Genomic DNA, 21,837 nt, shown 5'->3' with positions numbered 1-21,837 from the left:
AGTAGAGGCGATTTTGAGTACCAATTTTGTATTTCTTGAGGAGCAATAACTCTACTCAAAGAGATACAACGAGTGTTTCTCGAGTGTAAATTTTATCTATGAAAATTGAAAAAATTCAAATCGCTTCATATCATAAATAAATCGACATTTTAAAATTTTTTTTATTGTTTAATTAAGGCCCGGCATTGTCAGGTGGATAGGGCGCTCGCGGGTCGCAGATTGGAATCCCCATCACATCAAACATGCTCGCCCTTTCAACCGTGAGACTTTATAATGTGACAGTCAACCCCATTATTCTTTGGTAAAAAGAATAGCCCAAGGATTAGCGGTTGGTGGTGATGACCAGCTAGCGCAGATTACCCTCGTGTAGCTTTGCGCGCAATACAAACAAACTGTTTAAAAATAGAAAAATGTTACACTACAGATACAACATTTCTGATGGTTATAGTCTATTTCAATATCCAGATCCATGTTTGAATAGAAGAAATGTTACAGTTTGTTTTTAGTTAAATTTAAAGCTACACAAAGGGCTATCTATGCTTTACTCACCAGGGGAATTGAAATCCGGTTTTTAGCGCAGGCATACATACTGCTGTGCTCCGTGGACGTCAGAATGATTCAGTCTAAAAAATACGTAACAGTTTCAATTCAATATCATCTAGACGATTGTTCATCATTTTTTTTTCTCTAGTCATCGATTTTCCGAGTCTGGCAACACGATTGACTATATATATATATATATATAGGTGTGGTTTCGTTTGTTTTGAATTTCGCGTAAAACTACACGAGGGCTATCTGCGCTAGCCGTCCCTAATGTAGCAATGTAAGACTAATCATCACCACTAACTCTTGAGCTACTCTTTTTACCAACGATTGACCGTCACATATAACGCTCCCACGGCTGATAGGGTGGGTGTGTTTGGTGTGACAGGGATTCGAACTCGCGACCCTCGGATTACGAGTCGAGTGACTTAACCACCTGGCCATGCCGGGTCCGTATATATAGGTTCTTCTCAGTTTGTTTCCTGATTTAACGAAGGTTCTGGGACAGTGTTACACATTCAAGTGCATATATTAAATATTGAAATTTATCCATACAAACGACACATGATGTGAGTTTATCATGATAATGTCCATCCAAAGTTTGGGGCCCCCAAGTGGCACAGCGGTATGTCTGCAAACTCACACTCCCAGGAACCGGGGCTCGATACTCGTGGTGGGCAGAGCAAAGATAGCCCACTGTGTAGCTTTGTGTTTAATTCTAAACAAAATTCCTCTGTGGGATAATAATAGATTTTATTCAGTGAGCCGTAATTAAGTACTTGAATAAAAGAAACGAATATGCGATTTTGAAGGACTGTGTTAGTTAAACATTGCAGTGATGGTTTCTGTCCAGTAATACGAAAATATTGAAAGGTAAGAAAAATGCCTTTCTTATTTTCGTCCGGCTTTAAGAAATTCTTATATTATCAGTGTAATAATTCTAAATGTTGGACTTAAGTGGTAAATCCATTCCAAAGTCCATGTTCACATAATTTATTCCATGGTCAAAAGATAAAGAGAAGCTGATACTACAGCATTATACAATTCAGACAAATAATTTTAATTCCAGCTAACGTTACAACAAACTGAAGATCGCTTAATAATAACAATATCGTTGCAAAGTATTTTTTTTATTTTCAATTGTAACTAAACCCTGTGCCACAGAGAAAACAACCAATTAGGTCTATGAAATAAATAGTACCTAATTTCGAGATGCTAACTAAAGGTCAACCGCTAAGAAGCAACCGTCATCTTTCGGCTACGCTGAGATTGATTACAACAGCTATAACCTTCGGTTGTTGAAAGTACGGGACAGGTTCAAGGGCATACAGCTGGCTCGAACCGTGGACTTTAATATGATTCACAAACCGACGGGCTAAACGCTAGACCAGGTCTGACTCATGTTGCTACGCAACCTAGAGATATCCTTGACAACTAATAAGCTACACATGAAACACTACAGATTTATGAAATTTATTCTTGAACGACTAATAAAGTAACCCTTGCATGGCTAGATGATCAGGACAGGAGATCCATAATCTGAGGTACGTTAGTCCAAATCCCAACACTGAAAAACTAACACTCTGATAGCCATTGGAGCTTTATAATGTGACAGTCAATCTCACAATTGTTTGGCAAAGGGCAGCCCAAAAGTTGGCGGTAGGTGGTGTCACTTCCAGTTTGTCATTTCAAAATTAGAGACAGCTAGCGCAGATGCCTTCGGAGCAACTTTGAGGGAAATTCCACAAACAAACAAACGACTAATAAGAAATAATAAAACCGTGATTTACCAGCACGACTTCAAAACTATATTTTTTTACAATTTAGACAAGCTATTACAAGACATGAAGAAGTTAGTTTTGCTTCAGAGAAATCTGAAAATATTGTTAAGGAGATGAATCAAAGAAAATGTGTCTGGAGTAGTTTTAACGTGAACGTGAAAACAGAAATACTTGAAGATTAACACCTAGAAACAACATACACAGGGTTACTTTAATTTTTATTTCTGTCAGGCTAAAAGCCTGTCCGCCGCATCACACCCCAAGACATCGCCATTCACTCCTGTCCAGGCGTGGATATTGTTTCTCTACTTTCTCCAATGCTTTTCTCGGATTTCCGTTTCCTTGTGCGGAATATCTCGACATTAAAACTTTAATAATATTTTAAAACAAAATACTTTTAAAAAAAAAAAACATTCTAAGAAAACTCGATTGGACATAAACTGATTAAACAGTTAAACAACAAACTTTTGTCATGAATTATCTTTAGAGGCGTCTTCGGCTGATCAATACATCACGAAGGTGTTTGAAGACAAGAACTCAAGACTTTCTGAAACGTAAAATATTTTTACCCGACAAGTGCCTTCTACAAACCTGTAACGGATTTCGAAATAACCTACATATGGTAACCTATGATATTATCAAAACATACCAGAAAATCAAGTGGTAGCTCAAGATTTAATAGAAATTAGACTAAGTGACAGGGAAACTACTTCATAGAATAGTATGATAAATATCTTGTATTATTAAGAGATAACAATAGGTTAATTACACTGCACAACAAAGTTTTTGCTTGTTGAACACTGTTGTGTGTTCCTTGTAGATTTTTGGCTGCTGATCACGAAAATCACATACAGATTTACCCATCACGTACCGTTTCATTGAAATCTTCAGTTTTACTACAATGGAAAAATGATATCAGGGCAACTGGAATCCGTCAATGCTTGCTCACTACTGTTGGACACTGCAACAGTATGCACCGTTCATTGAATACAAACGAAAATCAGGAGCAAAACACTTTTCATTATGTTGAACTTAATAGCGTATTAGAAATATAAACGCAATTAAATACGTCATTGCCAGTAAACAGTTAACTGTCTATTTCTCAGAGTTCCTACGTGATGAAGCAAAACCAAAACTGTATTTCTGCATACCCACCAGGTACCTGTCATAATCAGCAAAAACTTTTCAGGAAGCAAAACTTTAAAAAAAAAATTGTTGTGCAGTGAGCTATTAGCTCCAGGATCTAATAGGAACAAAGTGCAAATTAAACGAATTCTGTCTTAAAAAATAACTGTTTTACTGAACAACTTGAAGACGAGACACAATTTTTAAAGTCAAAGAGAATCAATAAACGTATCACGTTTAATAAGAAGATGAAAAAAAAGACAACCTTCTTCCAACTGATAGTATCTACAAGGAGAGTCTGGAAAAGATGAAAGAGAATTTTAAGAAATGATTCCCTGTTAGTTGGTAATAGACAAGAGAGAGAGAGAGAAAAGGAAGAAGATATTCACATTTCCTAAAACCTGTTCGCCCTTTCAGCCGTGAAGACGTTTTAATGTGACAGTCGATTCCAATATTTGTTGGTAAAATGTAAACAGTGGTTAGTGTTGACTATCACTTCAAAATTAGGGTAGATTAGTGCGTATAGATTCCGAGTAGTTTCTCACGATATTCATAAAGCAAACAAACTCTCGAATTACAAACAATCCAATATGTATGGAAAATAAAAGTGAATCTTAAATACCCCCTGTTATGTCGTTTTACCTATGACTGAGTAAAGTATCACAATTAACCAAAGGTGTTCTTACTTTTTATTTTCAACCTGAATCATTCCTTATGCAACATGTGGGCTAAATGTCCAACTGAATCAAACTTTTCGGATTCAAGTAAGGCTGTTCTTAATTTTTTAGCTGTTACTCAGCGAAAAGTGGAGGGAAGAACGGTACCTTCCGCTACCAGGGCGTTGCACGACGTTTAACAGATTAATAGAGTTGTTTGTCTTTATTACAAGTAATATAAAACACTTTGTAAATTTCAAATGATCTAGGGACGGCAGTGATAAAAAGAATGTAAACAGGAATACATGGATAATACAGCTATACATATAGATTATCTCTGAATGACTTCCAATAAATATTCAAATTTAATGCTACACTCTAAAATAGACGAGTACAAAATGGGTACGAAGTCAGTCGATTCGACCGAACTAGTAGCGAGAGTCTATAATAATCAAGAGATATTTTGATTCAACTTGGTTTTCCTTATAAGTAAGTGTCTTTTTTACTCTACATTGATAAATACCATGGAATGATCATAATATTATTATAAAGAAACCGCATACCAGCAGTCATGAATTTACAACTGCAGTAATATTAAAGTAAAGTATTCAAAGTCGTCTAGGGATTACCTAGGCATAAATATATTAATTCTTGCTTTCTTTTTGGCATTGTCATCCATACATTATTCTGCATTTACAAAATATTTTTATCACTTGTCTTGTGATGAATACTGGCGTATTCTATGAATGTGTGTAATAAAATGTGATATTATATGCATTTATTTTTTACACCTTCACCTCATACATAATATAAGAGTTGGATTCATAAAGACACCGATTGTATAGTGTACAAAGCACTGGGTATTCTACACGTTGCAGTCTTGTAATATTCATCTATCATTGCTTTTTAATTCCTGATTCATCCCGTACATAACTTTTTAAACAAAACACCACATTTCTGCACAGAAGCCAACTACAAGGGGTGATAATAATAACATTGTTTACATTACAATTACGATTTCTTTTAATTACTACTAAATTTTTTTAGTCGTTTTTAGGCTTGTTGGGCATAGAAAGTGAGTGACCACCATCTTTTAAAGTACACTTTTCTGTTGTATTAAACCTACTAAGTGCCTTGGCCATCCCAACATATAGAATGTACAGACTCGATGATAATGCACACACATCTTGAGATCCTAAACCTGGCATGCCAAGCATTATAAGCCGGTCTTAGTCCTATAAAGAGATGAAATTAGAAACAACTTTACACCAGACAAGCTTAAAGTTCAAATAAAACCTTCACATATGGAATAATAATATGGATTTAAAGGTTATTAAACATTCAGCATCTCGTAAAAATGTGAAGAAAAGGTGGACATCAGTTTCATTTTTATAGTCAATGCAAGAAAAAACAAACTTCAGAATACCTGATCTTCTGCATTACAGTTGTATTCGTGCAGAAACTATGAAACAATATAAGTGTTAATAGAAATACCCAAGCAGATTCATATCGATTGCCATATGTTCACTGCTCGATAGAAACGTTTCTATTTATACATGATGACGACCTCTGACACGTTTCTGTTGTTGTGCAATCTCTAGAAGACAAAATGGTTACCCTGTAAAGTAATAAAAGTATGAAAAGTAGGAAAATCGATTTTCATTAAGTGATATAATTATCTGCTTAGGCCTGGCATGGTCAGGTGGTTAAGGCACTCGACTCGTAGATTGAGGGTCTCGGGTTTGAATCTCCATCATATCAAACATGCTCGCCCTTTCAGCCGTGGGTTCGTTATAACATCATGTTTAATCACACTATTTGTTGGTTAAAGAGTAGCCCAAGAGTTGGCGGTGGGTGGTGATGACTAGCTGCCTTCCCTCTGGTCTGACACTATTAAATTAGGAACTGTTAGCGTAGATAGCCCTCGAGTAGCTTTGCGCGAAACTCAAAACAATCCAAAACAAAACTAACAACTTATGACCATCTTATGTTTACATCCTCTATACGATCGACCCCGCTATAAGCTAGAGGTTGTACCTCTTAGTTTTGTTTGTTTGTTTGTTTTGAATTTCGCGCAAAGCTACTCGAGGGCTATCTGCGCTAGCCGTCCCTAATTTAGCAGTGTAAGACTAGAGGGAAGGCAGCTAGTCATCACCACCCACCGCCAACTCTTGGGCTACTCTTTTACCAACGAATAGTGGGATTGACCGTCCAATTTTAACGCCCCCACGGTTGAAAGAGCGAGCATGTTTGGTGCGACCGGGATTCGAATCTGCAACCCTCGGATTACGAGTCGAACGCCTTAATATACGTCGCCTTGCCGGGCCGTCTTGTTTTGTTTAAGTATTAAAAGATCTAAAAAGATCTCCATTAAACAGCTATCCCGCTGGCACAGCCGTAACTCCAAGAAATCGTAGTGATTCACCTCGGTGGACACAGCAGATAACCTGATGTGGTTTTTCTATAACACACATTAAAGAGCTCCTTTAAAATAAACAGAAACACTTTTTTTTAATGAACTTTTGCTGAATAAATTACAATTGATATAAACACGAAAATTAAGCTGAAGTTGAATGGTCAGGTTATATTTGAAACTTTATTGATTAAGATCGACCACAGTAAATAATTTATGTGGCTACTAATAAAAAATGAAATACTAAGTAACTGCACTGGACACATATAAAAAATAAAATGTACTTAATGAATGATTATGTTAGATTTTGATATTTTGGGTGTGCAAACATTTCACTTCGTGCTTATAAACACATCCGTATGCTATATATTAGTTCGGTTTGTTTCGAGTATTTGCGCAAATCCACACAGAGAATATTCGGATTATCCCTCTCCAGCTTTGAACCGGTGAACGAGATGAGGAAATGCAGCTAGCTAGTCATATCACCAACCTTAAACCATACAGTTACTCTTATCAGTTAATAGATTTAGGCATAACCTTTATAGCACATCCCAAAGTAAAGAGTGTGATATATATATATATATATATATATATATTTTTTTTTTTTTGTACAAATAGGACACGAGACGGGAGCCCTCGTATCCACTTCCGGTATATAAACCACTAAACTACATTTATCAAAATTTTGTTTCAATGAAAATAAATAAAACGAATTAAAGACATTAATTTAAGTTCGGATACTACATAATTTGCGAATTGGAAAAGTGGATTTAGACTTATTAATCTAGAGAAATACTATATGAGAAGTGACCTTTGACACTAAGCAGTAAAAACAAAAAGGTTTCTGTGTATGGATGTTTAGAATTAAGCGCAAAGCTTTGCAATGGGCTATGTGTGCTCTACTCACCATGGGTATCGAAACACGGTTTTTAGCGGTGTGAGTCCGCATAATATAGGTCCGAAAGATGCAAAGTAATAATGTATCATTGAGTGTCTTTTGAAATAATTTAACTTTTTTTAAAGCTTTACTATATCTTTGAATTTTCAATAATTCAGTGTGAAGAGATGTAATAAGATCAGGAAAATATGCAATTAAAAAAAAGTCATTCTGAAATGTCTAGACAACATTTAAATTTGTGTTCTTCAGAAATTACCTACAACATTTCTTAGTCTTTCGTCCCCCAGTGGTTCAGCGGAAGGTGCGTGTCAATGAAATAGATTTATTTCAAATCTGTAAAATATTTTCTCTCTAATTACCCAGAAAATAACAGGTAAAACAATAAATATATTACTTTATCCAATGGCAAAGCCATTCGTATGAGCTTAATTAGCATAAGTGTTTCCATAAGATATATGTGTATAAAATATCAGCATTTCGCTATCGTAACGACTGAATAAGGATTATCTCTTTGGTGTTTGAGTTCAAAGGTCACCGATGATTACAGAAGGCAACTAGAATTTCTCCCAAAAACATTAAACAGTTAGTTTGTTTTGATTTTCGCGCAAAGCTACACGAGGACTGTCTGCGCTAGCAGTTCCTAACTTAGCAGTGTAAAACTAGAGGGAAAGCAGCTAGTCGTCACCACCCATTTCCATACTCTTGGGCTACTCTTTTACCAAGGAATAGTTGGACTGACTGTCACATTAAACGCCCCCACGGCTGAAAGGGCGAACATGTTTGATGCGACGGGGATTCGAACCCACGGCCCTCAGATTACGATTCGAATACCTTAAACACCTGGCTATGCTGAGCCGACATTAAACAAAACGATATAGCATCTTGGTTCTTAAAACTCTAAACAGGTTAATAAACGTAAGAATCAAAATATTACACGTGTAATATGATAGATTCTCTCAAATTAACACTACACTATAATTCATATTCTGTGTAATTCAAATAACTATCGTAATATTGTGTGGTTTCATATTTCATTTTTTTTTTCAACTTTTTTTGTTACTGAACTGAACTAGTATGTTTCTAGTTGCATATTCTTTTTGTGAAAATGGGTCTGGCATGGCCTAGCGCGTTAAGGCGTGCGCTTCGTAATCTGAGGGTCGCGGGTTCGCGCCCGAGTCGCGCCAAACATGCTCGCCCTCCCAGCCGTGGGGGCGTTATAATTGTACGGTCAATCCCAGTTTTGTTGGTAAAAGAGTAGCCAAAGAATTGGCGGTGGGTGGTGATGACTATCTCCTTCTCTCTGGACTTACACTACTAAATTAGGGACGGCTAGCACAGATAGCCCTCGAGTAGCTTTGTGCAAAACAAACAATCAATGTGAAAATATGTTAGTTTTCTAAAACACTTTTACTTCTGCGTTAGAATATACAAGATAATTAAATTGAAAGAATTATTTTCTGAATTACCTTTGTTAAGTGACCAACAATACGAAATAATGCATTACGAAAACCTCACAGAAACATCACAACACGTTTTATCTGACTTCTCACTTTGGAAACCCCATAAATCATATTTTTTTATCTTGACATAGTTAAAGATGACATAAATTGTCATGGGCGCTCTCATCTTCGAAGTGAAGAATACAAGTGACGCCCCCTAGTGGCAAAGCGGTATGTCTGAGGACTAACAACGCCAGAAACTGGATTTCGATAATCGAGGTGAGCGTAGTACAGATAGTCCATAGAACATTTTATCGACAATTCACGATGAGGGAATTAATTCTGTGTTGATACATAGATACGCTTCACTTGACGGGAAGCTAACTAGCTTCTTCACGCAATCGTCCCCCCCCCCGATACAGCGGTAAATCTACGGATTTACAACACTAAAATCGAGGATTCGATTCCCCTCAGTAAACCTAGCAGATAGCCCGATGTGGTTTTTCTATAAGAAAACTTTTCACACTTAAGTTTTCCCTGACGAAAATATCTAATATCCTCGTAGTTAATTCACTGGAGTTAAACGGTTTGCGATGTTTGAAATCTATAAACGTTACTGATCAAATATTTGCAGCTTTCTGATTAATAAACGTTTATCAGAGTTATAGCTTCTAATGTTTATAGTGTACTATATAAAACTGTCTCCACGATGCGTTGGTAACCTTTCATTAGCACGAGAGAATATTTCCTAGAAATCTCAGCTAAAGCAACGATACTGGTATCTTAGATACCAGCACTGTACAATGTTGATTCTCACACTCGAGAATCTTCTATAAATTTAGAGAACAGGTGGGACTTTCGCAATACACATTTAACAATACACGTTACGCGCAATTCCAAATACATATATAAATTCAATTAAAACAAACAACGATATTAAAATAAACATACATTAGTAAAGTTGTCACAATACCTATAGGCGGTGCATCACGGATAGCCCAGTATGTATCTTTTCGCTTAACAACAAACAAACGACTTTGTGTGTGCTTCTGAATTAACAAAACAGAGAGCAGTAAACATATATATATATATAATCAAAGCTTTTGGATTTGATGCTAATTTATTAAAATACTTAAGAAATTGGATTCTAACTGTAATGAAACTAATTATTTTTGTTAAGAAAGTGCAGCTCATAAATCATAGCGTTCTTGTTGTTGTGGTGAAATAATTCGATTTACATCTTGAAGTAAGTGAAGGAATCACATACTTATTACCTGATGCTGATAACAAAAAAGGAAAAGAACACCACTCCAACCAAAATGGAGCAACGTCAAAGAAAATAATCGATACGTTTTCGATGGGAAATATCTGAACCTGCGTAGGGGTCGAGCACTCCATACGTTGCATACTCCTTATTTAACATACGTTATAAGAAAGTTGTTGTATGTTTAATATCTACGTACATGACTAGACTCTTAATAAACGAAGGCTATCTGCGCTAGTCGACCCTAATTTAATAATGCAAGACTAGAGTGAAGGCAGCTAGTCATCACCACCCACTGCCAACTCTTGGGCTACTCTCTTACCAACGAATAGTGGGATTGATGGTGACATTATAACGCCCCCATGACTGAAATAGATGAGCATGTTTTGAGTAACAGGAATTCGGACATTCGACCGTCAGATTACGAGTTGAATGCAAAGCTACTCGAGGGCTATCTGCGCTAGCCATCCCTAATTTAGCAGTGTAAGACTAGAGGGAAGGCAGCTAGTCATCACTACCCACCGCCAACACTTGGGCTACTTTTTTACCAATGAATAGTGCGATTGACGTTTACATTATAACGCCCCCACGGCTGAAAGGGCTAGAATGTTTGGTGTGACGGGGATTCGAACCTGCGACTTTCAGGTTACGAGTCGGGAGCCCTAATCACCTGGCCATGCCTGGTCCTGTTGAAAGGTTTTATGAATTTAAAATGTTATAACTTTTTAATATCCGTTACAACTTGCACTGGATTACCATAAAATATTTTGAAGTAAAACAAAACTCAATTATAATAAGAAAATTATACCTCTAAACCACTTAACAAATAAACAGTCACCGTATAACTGAAATTGATTTGATAACAAAAGATAAATAAATAGGGGTGATCTTTTAGTAAGGGAATGTTTTGCATATATTCAGTATTTCAACCCCTGTAATACATGTACATCAATTATATTCCTCTTGAAAAATGCTACACTTCATCAGTTTTATGTTTCAACGTATGAGATAAAGCTTAGCCTATATCACTAATAAACAATTTTGTTAAAAATTACTTCCATAAGTACATTTCAATAGCTCAGAAAACTCGCTGAGTTACTCATAATGCAAGCACTAATAATTACCTAAAGAAGTAGAATTCCGTTTTGTAATATCTACAAGAATTATAAGAAATTAAAAGCATCAGACATTTCAAGTGGAAATTTCCGTCTTAATATTCCAGTTGAGAGTTTTCTCCAAAATGTATAATTCATATCATAAAAATAGCATGAAAATGGAATCGCCAGTATCAATACTTAAAATGCTAAAACAAAACTCAAGTCACCAGCACGGATGTTTCAAATTTTAAGAACATAAAAAAATTGAACCCCTTGATTCGATATGTCATACAATAAGGTCGTAAAATAGAACCCCAATAATCGATATATCATATAATAAGGATATAAAATGTGTTTATGTTTTCTTATAGCAAAATCACATCCGGCTATCTGCTCAGCCTACCGAGGGGAATCGAACCCCTGATTGTAGCGTTGTAAATCCGAAGACATACTGCTGTACTAGCGGGGGGCAAGGATATAAAAATAGAACCTTAAATTGATATGTCATATGATTAGGACAAAAATAGAAGCCATATAAAAGATATAACACGGACATAAACATGGAACCCTCTAGAACTCATACAGTACATAATAAAGCCATAAGCATGGAACCCCTAAAATCGATACAGTACGTAATGAGGACATAAAAATAAAGAAATTTCTCAAAAACCGTTTCTGTGTTTTTATTATTTGTATCTTTGTTGTTGAAAACATAAGTCATTATCTTAATATTTGTAATAAGAGGTAACGTTGTTCTGAAATCATAGCGAAAACACATCATTCACATATGAAAGGCTTACTTTGAAGCCGTTCTTTTATGAAATTTTGTTGGATGACGCATTTTGCGTCGTAATTTACTAATCAAATTAGCTGTGTAAAGTATATCCACCTATACTCTTGAAACAGGGAAATATTTCAAGTTATGTTTTCTACATTTGCTTTCCAAAAGAAAGAAATAACGGTTTTTTTCATTCTGCTATACTATAAGTATTACACAAAATGTACAGCGAAATACATTATCTATCTTCTACAAAGCTTAAAATTTATCTCCATTTCAAAAGAGCTATGTTTAATTATGTATACGTGTTCATTGCATTTTTATATATATATAAATATTAATTTTATCGTAAAGCTACGCTCAGGCCTGGCCCGGCATGGTCAAGTATGTTACGGCGTTCTACTCGTAATCCGAAGGTTGCGGGTTCGAATCGCGGTCGCATCAAACATGCTCGCCCTTTCAGCTGTGGGGGCGTTATAATTTAACGGTCAATCTCATTATTCGTTGGTAAAGGAGTAGCCCAAAGGTTGGCGGTGGGTGGTGATGACTAGCTGCCTTCCCTCTAGTCTTTCACTGTTAAATTAGGAACGGCTAGCGCAGATAACCCTCTAGTAACTTTGCGCAAAACTAAAAAAACAATAAAAAACTTATTTTCTTTAAGATGTTCAGACAAGAAAATGTGACATAAAAAACAAAATATTATTCACAAATTAATATGAAGTCCAATTTATCATTCATCTTTTCTCAGTGAGTTTTATCAGTCAGAAAAGTTCCACTCCCTCATCAGAGACTCTGGAGAATGCAAAGTACCCTACCCCTTTTCTACCATCCAAAAAGAAGACAGACTGGTGTTATACTGTATATTATGTGAAGGGTGTATGAGTTGCACTTTACGAATTGCAGTAAGCTTATATTCATACAGGATATGACGGGTACGTATCACTGATGGTGTTAATTTATTCTTTTAAATTATTCATCATAGAAGTTGTTTAAGATACTAGAATTTTATGTGAAGCCTAATCCATCATTCAGTTTACCACCACTCGTCACTGATTATATCGGTTTCTCCCTCTCTTGAGTATCTCAACATATTCTAGTATCTTAAACAGCTCGTCTACAGAATAATTTAGAAATATTAATTAGTGAGAACAAAATAGGACACAAAAAACATTTTATGTGTAAAGTTTGCATTCATTATTATGAGGTTAAAATCATTATAAAAACAAATAAAAAACATGAGTGTGTGAAATGTCCATCATCTGAATCATTTGTGTTTATGTGACAACAGTTTTACGTTCTAAAGGCAGGGACAAAACTTGTCGGTGTTTATACAACAATATCATCTTGTTGATGATGAGAAACCCACTTGGAATAAAATTGTATCTGAGTATGGGTATTAACACTGTTATTAATAAAGCAAAGAGCAACGTTTCGACCTTCTTAGGTCATCTTCAACCTAAAATACCAGCCCGTTCTGAGATACAATATAATCTTCTCAAGGCAAAAACAAAACATGTTAATGTCATTGTTATGGAAATCGGTATTTTATAGACCTTATATATGTGTATCTTAAGTCACAGAAACATTTATAATTTATGGTTCATTTAAGCATTCTCTGCGACTAGAACTATTGTATAAATTTATAATTAGTCGGATCCGCAAATGTGACATTTACAGAAACAAACAGTTATAGATTATAACTAACTGCAGTCAGAGGTAGTTCAAGATATCATCTTACCTCTAACTGAGGGCAACTTGTTTCTGACTTAGTCTTTTTAAACTTAGAGTTCAAATATTCCTCACTGGCGATGGAGTGGTTTGTTTGAATTTCGCGCAAAGCTACTCGAGAGCTATCTGCGCTAGCATTCCCTAATTTAGCAGTGTAAGAATAGAGGGAAGGCAGCTAGTCATCACCACCCACCGCAAACTCTTGGGTTACTCGTTTACCAACGAATAGTGGGATTGACCATCGCATAATAACGCTCCCGCGGCTAAAAGGGCAGCGTATTTGGTGTGACGGGGAATCGAACCAGTGGCCCTCAGATTACCAGTCGAGTTCCTTAACCACCTGGCCATGCCGGGCCGTGAGTGTAAACAGAAGCTTGGGTTAATAAGAAAGAGTACAAAAAGCCAGGTATTATTTGATAGAGAAAGTAATGATATTAAACTGAATGTGAAATTGGCTTCAAATGCCTCATAGAGAAACCCTTGTAGAAATATATTGGTGAATATACGCATTATGAGGTACATAAGTAGATTGTATAATCACACATTTGTTTCTTACAAATGTTCTTTATGATCAGTTTCTGCTCATTCCACAGTCAATTCATAATGGTAGGTGCTGTCTGTTGTCTGGAACTTTGGGAAACATTTAGATTTCTCCCTGGTCTACTTTCCATATCTTGTTCTGTCTATTCGTTTGTTGCTAGAAACAAATTTTTCACTGCTTCTTGGTTAAATTTTGTTGTTCTTTGCTTGTAGCTTACAGAATATTTTTATTCCTTCTATTTTCGTTGTTTTCTGTTTCTTCCAATTTTAAAGTGGGAATTTGTTCAACGGTCTCTTTTTGTTACTTGCAAGTTTAATGTCTAAATAAGTTTAATCATGTCCATATGTCTACAGATGCATGTCTACTTTAGCTGTCTCTTCTATTATTTTACACAATACACATAACCGTTTAAAACGTATATTCTACCCCAGTTTCTATAGTATGTCAGGTTTTATTACTTTCCTGGGTCCCTCAATGGAACAGTGATAAGCTTATGGAATCGCAACCTTAAAATGCAGGGTTCAGTTCCCCGCAGAGGATACAATGGTTAGTCCATGTGCTTTTACTTTGAAAAAACCAACCAATAATCCAGAAGACTGGGAGGATACTTTGCAGACGAACGTTAGTTTCAAGTTTATATCTAGACAGAGATCGACATTGAATAGAAGATGAAATGAAATATTCAAAAAAATGTCGTAATTCTGACGAATGAAATGCTTTTCGCATGAAATAAATAATTTAAAGTTATTCTAAAATCTTTTATAACCAATAAAAGTCATATTTTCGAGCGCCATTTTCTTTAAACCGTATATTTTGTGTTTAGTTAATATGTTTAAATTTAAACCAAATTGTTGCACTGTTTTTTGCACTAAATAATTAAACAATCGTATTTATTGCACAGTTTTATGTACTTCCTCGTGAACCCAGTTTTCGGTTATTTATATGAATGATAAAATCTTCAAATGTTTGAAAAATTCCGGTTAAATAATTATTTATTTGAATTACACGCCAATCGTGTAAAACGTATTCAATTACGCTTGGTTTGATACCAGTTACTTGTAAAAACGGGCATGGCCAGGTGGGTTAAGGCGTGCGACTCGTAATCTGAGGGTCGCAGGTTCGCATCCCCGTCGCGCCAAACATGCTCGCCCTCTCAGCCGTGGGGGCGATATAATGTGAATCCCACACTTCATTGGTAAAAGAGTAGCCCGAGATTTGGCGGTGGGTGATGATGACTAGCTGCCTTCCCTCTAGTCTTACACTGCTAAATTAAGGACGGCTAGCACAGATAGCCCTCGAGTGGCTTTGTACGAAATTCAAAAAACAAACATTTGTAAAAAATTGGATTTTGCTTCTTTTTAGGGTTAACGTAAAGTGTTTAAACCATATATGTTTAAAACATTAAAAGGTAAAATATCTTAGTCAAAATATTTGTACTTATGACAAAGCTACTAAGACAATTAGGCACCATCCATAACTTTATTTGTACTTATGACAAAGCTACTAAGACAATTAGGCACCATCCATAACTTTATTTGTACTTATGACAAAGCTACTAAGACTATCAGACACCATCCATAACTTTATTTGTACTTATGACAAAGCTACTAAGACAATTTGGCACCATCAATAACTTTATTTGTACTTACGACAAAGCTACTAAGACTATCAGGCACCATACATAACTTTATTTGTACTTATGACAAAGCTACTAAGACTATCAGACACCATCCATAACTTTATTTGTACTTATGACAAAGCTACTAAGACTATCAGACACCATCCATAACTTTATTTGTACTTATGACAAAGCTACTAAGACAATTTGGCACCATCCATAACTTTATTTGTACTTATGACAAAGCTACTAAGACTATCAGACACCATCCATAACTTTATTTGTACTTATGACAAAGCTACTAAGACTATCAGACACCATCCATAACTTTATTTGTACTTATGACAAAGCTACTAAGACAATTTGGCACCATCCATAACTTTATTTGTACTTACGACAAAGCTACTAAGACTATCAGGCACCATACATAACTTTATTTGTACTTATGACAAAGCTACTAAGACTATCAGACACCATCCATAACTTTATTTGTACTTATGACAAAGCTACTAAGATTATCAGGAAGCATCCATAACTTTTATTTACTAACCTGAGAAAAAGTAGCCAAGGATTAGCACCCTCTCAAACAAAGGGATTGACTGTCATTCTTATAAAACAGATAAAAGTGCAGGGAATAATTTATGATATCGTATGGATTTAAACCAAGTTCACTAACTAGTGTTCATTCAAATCACGTGGTAGTTAACTTGAACTTCGTGCTTATTATTAGAGAATCTCTAGCATGTTTTATGAGTGGATCATAACTGGTTATTCGTTTATTGCTGACTTGTAAACAGATTAAAACCCTAACAAAACTTGTATTTTTTTCCCATTAGAACATTAGATAAAGATTTCACTTTCTCACAAGTTAAATGCTGATTTTTCTCAAGTGCATCCTTACCTGTGAACACAACATTCTTCTCTTCTGCATGATGACTCTCGAAGTGTTTGAAGCACTTCGCTTTCAAGTTAATCCTAGAAAGTTACAAACGGATCTAACTACAAAAGTTGCTAAACTTTGATTTCGACGCTCTGAACTAACAGGCAAGGTTTCAAACTCGTTTTCCTCTCAACTGTAGAACTAAATTTTTACAGTAATTTCTATAACAAACTTTTAGAGACGATAAGGTCAAAGAGGAACTATATCAAACAGAAAGTGGTTATTGGCCATTACTTGAAGCAGTAACGTATACAATAATAATCAGGAGTTTTATCCTCTTGATCCAGCATGATCAGGTGGTTACAGCGCTCGATTCGCACTGTGAGGGTCGCGGCTTCGAATCCCTATCACATCAAGTATGCTCACCCTTTCAGCCATGGGAGAGTTATAATGTGAGAGCCAATCTCACTATTCGTTGGTAAAAGAGTAACCCAAAAATTGGCGGTGGGTGGTGACGACTAACTGTTTTCCCTCTAGTCTTACATTGATAAATTAGGAACGACTAGCACAAATAGCCCTCATGTAACTTTGCGCAAAATACAAACCAAACATGCTAATAATACAAGTTTAATTCTGTTCACACGTATATTTTAAAAAATATGGGAGCGCTATTTTTCATTAAATTTAAATAATTCTGTAAAGGTCTTAATTCTAAATTTTCATCGTTTTAATTTAATACCTAATAAGTATTTTATGGCTGAACTTTACAGATACTTAGCAATTTAACGTTATACATGTATAGAATAGTTACAATGTGTGTAAATAATTACTTTAAGTAATGCTTTTAAAGCATAGTAGCAGTAAATAATAAATTGGAAGTGTTAAAAGGATTAGAGATGTCGAGAAATGATGGAAATTGCTGAAAGAAATCTGTGAATCAAACAACCCCAGTTACAATACCACCAGTTCAAAGAAGATCATATTTTGAATTTTATGGACAAAAGAAGACAAAGTAGAAATAATAAGGAAGAATACAATTGACTAAGTTGATAAATACTAGAAAAATGCACACAAACAAAGAAGAAATGGTTAAATGACAGCTGAAGGATTTTCCAATCTAAAACTATTTACAAGAGGATTGACCAAGTATGTGGAAAAAAAATGAGTTCATCAACAAATTGTCTAAAATAAAAGGATAGAGACATCATCATGAAAGAAAAGGTCTTGAAGAAAAGGTCAAAATACATCAAGAAACTTTATAATGATGAAAGATTTGACAATTTACATCTAGGAACAGTTCTGAGGATCCTCCTGTTTTGAAAGAAGACGTAAAAATGCAATAAAGAAAAGTAAAAATGGAAAAGCCCCTGGACAAGCCAACATTACGATCGAAGTGATTGAGGGATTAGGTGAATTTCTAATTGAGCCGGTTACAAGTGTATTTTAAATATCATCTACGTAACGGACCACATCTCAATAAACTTATCAGAATCAATATACTTAGCATCACCAAAGAAACTAGATGCAACTGACTGTGAGCTATATCGAACAACAACTAAGTGTTAAAGATTTCATCAAAAACAACAGATTTGCACCACTCCTATTATAATGGCCCTAATGGCACGGTGGAATGTCTGCGGACTTAAACCGCTAGAAACTGGGTTTCAATACCCGTGGTGAGAAGAGCACAAATAGTCCATTGTCTAGCTTTGTACCTAATTACAAACAATCAAGCATAGTATAATATTGAATAATAATATTATTACAAGAAAAATACGGATACACAACTAAGTTAAAAATCACAGGTTTTTAAGGTTTTTGATGACACACTAATTTTGTACCATTTTTTCCTCAAAATATTTTTGAAACAAACGAAACTTTAGAATAAGTTTCGGAAATAATTATTAAAAAGTTATTGATGGTGAATTTCTCCATGTGGCTGAAAAAGGTACCGACAGACGTGTTTCTTCAATTATTCGTGTTTCGAAGCAAAAAAGTAGCTAAATCAGCAGTGTGACGCTGGAGGGAAGTCAACCAGTCATCATCACCAACTATCGCCAACTCTTGAGCTACTGTTTTACAACAAACAGTAAGATTGCGCGGAATGTTATAACGCTCCTACAGCTCTGAAGGGCGAGCATGTTTGGTGTGACGGGATTTCGAACCCATGACCCTCAGATTAAGAGTCGAGAGCTCGAACTGCTTGGACATGCCGGGACAATTCACTTTGAGAAGTGTGTGTTTGTGTGCTTACTAAAGTTACTAATTTACTAAGACGATCAGGCACCATCCATAAATTTACTGGCCTGAGAGAAATTAGCCAAGGGCCAGCACCCTCTCACACTGAGGGATTGACTGTCACTCTTATAAAACAAAAACAGATAAAAGTGCAGGGAATAATTTATGATATCGTATGGATTTAAACCAAGTTCACTAACTAGTGCTACAGGGTCCATATTTTTTTTTGTTGTTGTTGTTTGGAATTAAGCAAAAACTACAGGAAGGGCTATCTGCTCACTCCGTGTATCGAAACCCGGTTTCTAGTAGTGTGAGTCCACAGACATAGCACGGTGACACCGTGGGACCAGGGCCGATCTGTGACCTCTAAAAACTAATATAATTTATTGAGACAATCATATGTATTTAATATTTTAATTTGAATGACAGAAGCTTTTGGTGTTGTATTGTAGTTTCATAAGGCAGTGTATTATTCAACAACAACAACAAATTCTGTTAACCTGGCACTGACATGCTTCACCTTTCAACCGTGGAGGCATTTTCACTTGACGGTCAATCCCACTATTCGTTGGTAAAACAATAGCCCAAGAGTTGGACTTCTCTCTACTCTTTCTTTGCTAAATTAAGAGTGGTTATCGCAGATAGTCTTCGTGTAACTTTGCGCGAACTTTCGAAACAAACCACTGCTTAGCGTGCCACTTTTATAATAGTATATTTGCTAAAACCTCTGCTGCGAAAATATCCAACAATCGTGTAGCCTTAAAATGGCGCCGAACAATGGTTAACTTTTACGTCCCTCCTCAGTTTTTAGTTGCTTTTTATTGCTGCAATATTGTTAAGTTTTGCTTTGTAATAATTGTTGGTCTACAGTGTTGTGAGAACATTGAGCCTTGGATTTGTATTATGTTTTAACCCTAATTATATCGGTCACCATAGCTCTTAACCTTCAGCAAACGTATGCCGTTTTCACTTTCTCTGTACTTGTCACACGTACGTTATTTACCATATTTAACGCGAATGTTATTTCGTAGTTTTAATTTAGCTAAAATATTGTATTTTCTCAACAAACAGTTTCGCGTGTGGTTTGATGTGTGTGGGTGTGCGAAATGAAGAAGTTTGAAACATGCGACAACGAATCTAGCGATCGATAAATGGTTCTCACAGATTCAGTCAACTCTGTTATATGGGCAAACCTACAGAACTGGGTGTACGACGCGTAAAGTAGTAACTTATAGCGTATACAACACGTGACGTACTAATTTAAATGACTCAAATAAAATGCTTGTGTTAATGTTGAAAAAAATATTACCTGGTAATAAGTTGTTGGGTGTTTTTTTTTTCCTTTCTTTCATTTATGGCCTAGCGCGTAAGGCGTGCGACTCGTAATCCGAGGGTCGCGGGTTCGCGCCCGAGTCGCGCTAAACATGCTCGCCCTCCCAGCCGTGGGGGTGTATAATGTGACGGTCAATCCCACTATTCGTTGGTAAAAGAGTAGCCCAAGAGTTGGCGGTGGGTGGTGATGACTAGCTGCCTTCCCTCTAGTCTTACACTGCTAAATTAGGGACGGCTAGCACAGATAGCCCTCGAGTAGCTTTGTGCGAATTCCCAAACAAACAAACAAACAAACAATCTTTCATTTAAACAAGAGGGAATTCTCAATAGCCGCGGCACTTGAAATTATTTCAGGCAGAGTTCGAGTAAATTAATCTATGAAACCTAGGGCGTAGTCACATATACTACCTAAAAGGTTTAACCTTCTGAGTCCAAAACTGTAATTTGATCAAAAATTGGTAAAGAGGAGACAAAGCTATGAAATAAAAGTCGTACTTCGAAAAAAAAAAAAAACCAACAAAAAACAAACAAACTCAGAGCCGTTTTATGAGCTACTATGTCGCGGCAAAAACATATATAGGTTATGATTCAGAAACAACAGCATCTACAAATTATGAAAGCATTATGAAAAAACATAGTAGAATATCTTTGGCCCTCACGTGCACTTCTTCTTTCACCACTAATCATTATTATTCAGCGGACCAGTTCGTAGTTTATTTGTAAAAGTTTTTTTTCCTTCACCCAAACGTGCAACCAAAACATTAGGCCTCATGTATTCATTTTGTTTGCTTCGCTCTCTCAAGACGTTCTGACGAACCGTGAATATGTCAAAACTAGTCTACTGCATAGGAGTTGTAAATTAAAGAATAATTTGACAGTGTAATGTTTATAAATATCGACTGGTTTGGTTTACTTTGAATTTCGCGCAAAGCTACACGAGGGCTATCTGCGCTAGCCTTCCCTAATTTTGCAGTGTGAGACTAGAAAGAATGCAACTATTCATCACCACCTACCGTCAACTCTTGGGCTAGCTACTCTGTTACCAGCTATGGGATTGACAGTCACTTTGTAACCCTCCTAAGGCTAAAGAGGCGAGAATGTTTGATGTGACGAGGATTTAAACCCGCAACCTTCATGCTGGACCAATCAATAATGAGAAACAGTGTAGGAAGATGTTAACAGATGAGTGTTGAAAAAGGGTAATACAATGCACCCCCACATATCCACCACTTTTTTCGATATCTCTTCCTACAAAGTTATCCTGACCATCATATATTATACCATGTCGAGCACCCGAACCATCTGGCCATATCGGACCGTGATGGATGTCGATACCCATAGTACCACAAAAACCGATGTAATAATGGAATTATTTTATATAACTTTAAAATTAAATAAATAACACGAAAACTTCACTGAAAAAACTGTTCATAAAATATTTCCATTTTAACTAGTAAAACAAACAACGACATACGAAGATTCTTTTAAAGTATTATGATTGGTAGT

General features: G+C 35.9%; 1 protein-coding gene across 1 annotated transcript in view; it reads left to right on the top strand.

Moving 5' to 3' along the window:
- LOC143255010 (uncharacterized) overlaps positions 1-13,148 on the top strand; it is a 41,806-nt gene extending 28,658 nt beyond the window's left edge. Inside the window, exon 2 of the mRNA XM_076509997.1 lies at positions 12,743-13,148. Coding sequence (XP_076366112.1) covers positions 12,743-12,876 — 134 coding nt within the window. The 3' untranslated portion in view covers positions 12,877-13,148. The remainder of the gene's footprint in view (positions 1-12,742) is intronic.
- The last annotated feature ends 8,689 nt before the right edge of the window (positions 13,149-21,837 follow it).

The sequence above is a fragment of the Tachypleus tridentatus genome, chromosome 7 (genome assembly GCF_004210375.1).
Source record: "Tachypleus tridentatus isolate NWPU-2018 chromosome 7, ASM421037v1, whole genome shotgun sequence".
Lineage (NCBI taxonomy): Eukaryota > Metazoa > Arthropoda > Merostomata > Xiphosura > Limulidae > Tachypleus > Tachypleus tridentatus.
Note: the sequence above shows the minus strand (reverse complement) of the source record. Positions and strands in the feature narration are given on the sequence as shown.